The 6,098-nt window shown below is 38.5% G+C and overlaps 1 protein-coding gene across 3 annotated transcripts in view; it reads right to left on the bottom strand.

The window, feature by feature from the left end:
* The window catches only part of LOC108802189 (cadherin-6-like), a 203,350-nt gene extending 198,278 nt beyond the window's left edge, over nt 1-5,072 (bottom strand). For all 3 annotated transcript variants that reach the window (XM_018574067.1, XM_018574061.1, XM_018574076.1), the window contains exon 1: nt 4,690-5,072. In XM_018574067.1, the coding sequence (XP_018429569.1) occupies nt 4,690-4,929 (240 nt within the window). In that variant the 5' untranslated portion in view covers nt 4,930-5,072. The remainder of the gene's footprint in view (nt 1-4,689) is intronic.
* Between the last annotated feature and the right edge of the window lie 1,026 nt (nt 5,073-6,098).

Genomic DNA, 6,098 nt, shown 5'->3' with positions numbered 1-6,098 from the left:
ATATATATATATATCAAATGGCTTCCCTATTGCACAGAAAGGATATGCTAAACAGCAGCAGTAAGACAGATTGTGCAGCAGATCCACTACAAGGTTACAGCTTAATAAATGTCACCCAATGAGTACAGGAGAGTTGTGCCTGTTTATGTGGTCAATATGCAATGACTATTCAGCATTAAACACAGGGCCTCCTTTATCACCCTGATGATGACTTATGATAGTCTACAAGTACATGTCTGAAATACGTATTACCATCAGGCATACTTGATTGTAACCGTATATAGGATATCCTACAATGTGTTCTCTTTACAACGTTGTGTGCTTTGCTGCTTGCAAAAGGTATTGGATGTTACCATTTATTGACAAATTCACCTTTATAATAGATTGCAGAGATTGGCTCCAATACATAATTCAGTTTTATCATGAATCATCTTAGCAGAACAAAATCCCCCTATTACAGGCAGCCTAAAACAGCACACAATTTCCCTTTTTAATAATATGCTCATCTTACAAAAGATTCATTTCCACATAGTGCTATACAACACCTGCAGCTGAAATACTGGCAAACTGTCATAGAAGGAAGACAAGAAATGATTAGCTGCAAACATTTGTATAATTGGTTAGAGGAAAATTCTTGATTCGTGAGCCATGTATCAGGGATGGCAGAACATCTTTCTCTACACAAGTCACTCATTCTGTTACTGGTGGCAGATGCTGGCCCTGTTACAAAGATGAATTACTAGGAGAGACTATACTTCTCTGTGTGCATACCTCATCTCTTCTCTCTCTCTCTCCTCCCAACCTGGAACAACTCTGACATACTGTATATGTATAAACATTAAAGAAACACTGCAATTAATGAAATAATCTTCAACAAACAACAAATGGTCACAAGCTACACTTGACTCTCTCATTGCCCCCATGCAATATCTGCTTTGCCCAGAAAAATATGATTGCAGTTTTCTGACTATTTCCACTGGAATCTTACTGCTGAATTTGTATCTCTGTTTGACACCCAAACTTCCACCAAAATCATTGATTTAATTATTAAATTATGTGTTTGTTTTAATGGAGTAGGAATAAAGCTTGTTAGGTTTTTACTGTGGTCTGTGATCTCCATTATGGAAATGTTTTCCTTATTTTCTGTCGGGACAGGAAGCAGCAGGAAATCTCTGCAGCTGGGACACAGACTGTGACATACCATGATTTTTTCAGTTAAACAGGGAAGGGTTAGAAACTCTGTCATATTCCAAATACAAATGCTCCCCACAATACTTGTCTTTCTGTCACAGGGGCAGGACGCTAGGAGAAATCTCCCTTAGGCCTGGTTTACACCGAGGTGTTTTTGAGCAGTAGGAAAAGCGCTTTCAAATGCCCAATACAAGAAATCCCATGATTTTCAACGGCCCCTGTTCACACCTGAGCAGCAAAACGCTAGCAGGAAAACGCTAGAAAAACAAAAAAGTACATGAAATTCTTCAGTTTCAAGCTCGTTTTTCCCCCATAGACTTCAATGGAAATGCCAGCAAATGTGCAGCAGGCATGTTGCACATTTTCGTGCACGGTTTTGCGCGTTTGTACGTGCGTTCAGCCATTGACTGCAATGATTCTTAAACTGCCAGTCAAAAGTTGCGTCTTCATGTGCGTGTTTTCACGCAAGTAAAAATGTCCCAAACCTCACGCTGAACACGCGCGTACAAATGTACAAAAACGGTGGTGCCTAGGTGTGAACCAGGCCTAACGGTCAAGGACAGTAATAAAAACTTCACAGAAGTATTCACCCTTCACAAGTCTACCCAAAACTAAAAAGAAAAAATGTTTTAGCTTAAGCTGGGTCTTAAAGGGAATATATAATGGTGTTGTATATGTTTTCTATATTATGACTAAGACTACATTTATTGAATCTTAGTCCCATAACTATGACATATTGTATAATAAAGTGCTATATTTGTATATGTTTTCAAGAGGTGGAGCTCTTGGCTTTATTTAACATTTTCCAAGACACACTGATTCTTTTTTTTTAATTACCTGTTCTATACAGAGATCAATAGCTCAAACTAAAAATTACACACAACATGATGAGTCAGAGAAGTAAATAATTTCCTCCCTCATCTGAAGGGAAACAGCTTTTACTATCCTCTCTATTTAACTGCTTCACATATGTAAAATGCACCAAAACAATGACTTTGTCATTACTTAAAGGAGAACTATTGGGAGAATAAAATGTTCTCTTCCCAAAAGTTTGATCTGGTGTGTGACACTGTCACACGCCGGCTCTATAGCTCGAGAACTAAGCAATCACAGACAGATGATTGCTCAGCTTCTCCTTGCAGAAGGGGTGACTCTTAGTTACTGCTTCCCGGTGGGATTCCCCCTCCCCTCTCTCTGTTTCTCTAGCGCTTATTGGAGGAACAGACAGGGGAGGGGTGAGCACGGCTGGCTCTAGAGAGGCAGAGCCAGCTGCCAATCAGGCAGCGGGGTGGATCCCATCAATATTGTGGGGATCTTTCCCAGCTGCAGCATGGCTCTGCGCTGTCACCATATAGCAGGGGTAGTAACCAGCCAAATGCTGACTCTGGGTCCCAGGAGTACATTAGTAACTGTAGTCCTGTGATCCAAAAGAGGAGTAAAGCGAAAACATATGAATTTTTAGTGAAAACAATAATGTCTTTTGACAATATTAGAAGATTGTTTTTATTTTTTATGAGATTCATAGGTAAAACCTAATTCACTTTTTTCTACTTTGATCAGTGTTAGCTTAAACAATTGGTGTTACTGTAGATCAGGGGTGAGGAACCTCTGGCCCTCCAGCTGTGGTGAAACTACAAATCCTAACATGCATCTGTCTCTGGAAGTCATTCCTGTGGCTGTGAGAATCTTGCAATGTGTCAAGGGATTTTTTGTTTCACCACAGCTAGAGGGCAGGATATTCCCTACCCCTGCTGTAGATTAAAGGTGTAAATTGTATTTTACCATAAGTTCTATTTAAAATGGCACTAAAATTATGGCTCTGATACATTACAGTTATTCACAAATGAAATAAAGGCTTTTTATTCTTCAATATCACACTTTTTTCAATGCAACATTGAAAGAAATTAACAACAACAAAAAACACTAAAGTTTAAATCTTAATAGTCAGAAAGACTGAAATAAAAAAATCAACAAGAAAATTGTTATGTGGAGAAGGGGAAAAGGGAATTAATGAGGCTGTTTATGGTAAACTAAGGCTTAAAGAGGAACTTTAAACATATCTTCAAAAATAACAACAAAGACACCTTTAGAAATGTTTAGTAATGCCAATCTACAAACAGATACTTCTAGATAAATGCCAGCTTATTCTTTGCATACCTTGTTTTTCTTTTTTCTTCTTCTTCTCACAGTGGTCATTTTAACTAACTCACGGTGGTCATTTTAACTAACCCTTTACTTCCTTTCCTGGAACTCTGGCACATGTGACTAGGACATGTGACCATGCACATCTCAGGGGAGGAAAATGCCTCTCTTTGGGATCTCATGGGATAACAGATGAGATTTCCCAGCAATGCTCTGATGATGTAACCTTCCCAGGATTCAATGCTTGGGCACATTACATCACATTTGCCAAAGAGAACCAGGAAGTAGAAAACAAGAAACTGTAAGTAAAATGAAAATATATTTGTTTAACTAATGAATGTAAGATGATTTTATATCAGCATGTAGAGCTGAATGCTGATGTGATTTTTAGCCAAAGGGAGTAAAGGTCCACTTTAATAAGGAGTTAAATTGGATTACATTTCTTTTATTTATTGTTTTACTTGTCAGTTGACATCATATGCTCATCCCTTTGATCTGCAGATAAATGAAACAGAGTAGATGCAAATGTGTGTGTTATTTTGTATCCCTCCATCTCATGTCTGAACATTGTATACAATCACTATATCAGACAAACTAATTTTTTGACAGCTGCAGCTATTACAGCTGTTGTATTTACAGAGCAACTCCCAAATGCCATTGTGATAGTCGGGAACTGCTGGTGGTGCGAGGTGGGAGCGGCACAGGGGTAGAAGGACAGGATGCACTACATACGTCCTGTGAACTTTGATGGGATTTTTTTGGATGTGTGTAGTACATCTAGTGTGCAGAACCAGTAAAAAAAATACATATTGCCCTGGGAATCCGTTGTCATGGATGTTCCTTGTATAACAAACATTTTATATATATTGTAACAATACATTAGTGTAAAAAAAGTTAGGCTTAAAAAATAAACACATTGAAATTCCAGGCAGTACAACATCACTGTGCATATGCTGCTATGTCTTTTCTAATCTTTTGACAGTTGGCTCAGACTGATAACAATTTTTACCAGTGGGCAGAAGATGCCGTAAATTTAAAATTAAGAAATATTAGAGGCAAATAAACACAGAGAGGAGAATTTACCAAAACTGGAGCAGATAAAATCTGGAGCAGTTGCCCAGGGCAACCAATCAGCATCTCTCTTCAGTTTTTTCAGTTCAGATTTAAAAATGAAAGTGAGAAGCTGGATGGCTGCCATGCACAGCTGCTCCAGATTTTGTCTGCTCCAGTTCTGATAAATTCCCCTCAGTGCTGTTTAAGAAATATTGTTATCCATTGTTTTCATACTGTAAACATAACTGAGAATTGTACAATTGTTTACTGCTCTTCAATCTGCTATTATAGAACGAGCAATACCTTGCCGACGTACTGGTATTCCGATCCTGTAAATTCCTCAAGAAGGAAAAACTGATTCCACATCCAGCTTCTCTTAGACCGGCTCCTTTCCATGTCATTTCCTTGGCCAGGTTCCTGCTCTTCTAGCAGTGGCTCAGTGGTGGTGGTGGCAATAGTCCTATCCGGCAGTGGAGTTGTACAGCTTTTTCGAAGCTGACTCACCCAAAACACAAGTAGTAAAAAGCATCTGAAAGTTCTCATTTTGCAGAAACAGAGATGTGAGCAAAAAGCACACACGACTGAAGTTTCCCTTTTAATTCCCAAACTGGGTTATTTCTTCCACTATATACAGCATCAATCTTCCCGCTGTCCCATTTTCTAGGTCTCGGGCTCTCAACGGATATCTGCAGGAAAATCCAACAGAAATTATAATTTGACATTACTGTACTTAAAGCTGCACAGTTAAACAAACAATAAAGCCATCTAAAATGTGCCTTGCCACTTCAAGATCCTCTTGGAACACACAGACTGAAAAATTTGTATTTAGCATTCCATACTAAGAAAAATTGCTACTTACACATATAAAATTGAACATAGCTGGTCTACACCAAGAGGAAAAATGTGTTAAAAAGGCATCAATAACATCTATCTGTCTGTCTGTCTGTCTATCTATCTATCTATCTAAACACACACACACGCTACAGCACCCTCCTTCACCTCCTCCAAACCTTGATCTGAGATTTAGATAACAAACATGAAGGACAATATAAGAAGCCACTGTGGTTTGGAGGGCTCCTTAAAGGATGAATGACATAGTTATACTGCATACCTCAGGAAAAGGATAGATAAGCGGCCTGACTTTTACCAACAATATTACACATCTAAACACAACTAATGCACAGGTCTGCAGGCATAGAGGAACTTAAAAATTAGCAAATTACTAGTAAATGTTCCAAATTTACCTTATTCCGCAATCAATTTGTTCATGTTTAGAGGCTAAATAAGCAAACATTGTTTCTTTTTACCTTTGACCACATACTGAACAATGCCAAATTGTAAGATTGTCTGGGTTGGGTGAACACAGAGGTAGTACACAAGAATATGTAGCCCACCACACTGCAATCCACTGTAATGCAGCACAATATCACACAATAAAGTGCTGTGTAGCATCAATCTCTATACACAAACTGTCAGCAATCTCTAAATTACTCCAACACACACTGAAAAGAGCTACTGGGAATCCACCTTTTTATAGTAAGGAGGCTGGCATATATAGCAAAACCCCATCCATGGCCCTTCTAAGCCGGGTGATCTAATTTCAAAAGCAATGCTGCACATTAAGGTTAAAAATAATTCAGTCCAGCTTTTTCCTGTATTAGTTCACCAGGACCGCAACTTTTGAATACCTTGAGTTAAACCTTGAATACCTG

This window comes from Nanorana parkeri, unplaced genomic scaffold (assembly GCF_000935625.1).
Source record: "Nanorana parkeri isolate BGI_ZX_2015 unplaced genomic scaffold, ASM93562v1 scaffold49, whole genome shotgun sequence".
NCBI classification, from domain to species: Eukaryota; Metazoa; Chordata; class Amphibia; order Anura; family Dicroglossidae; genus Nanorana; species Nanorana parkeri.
Note: the sequence above shows the minus strand (reverse complement) of the source record. Positions and strands in the feature narration are given on the sequence as shown.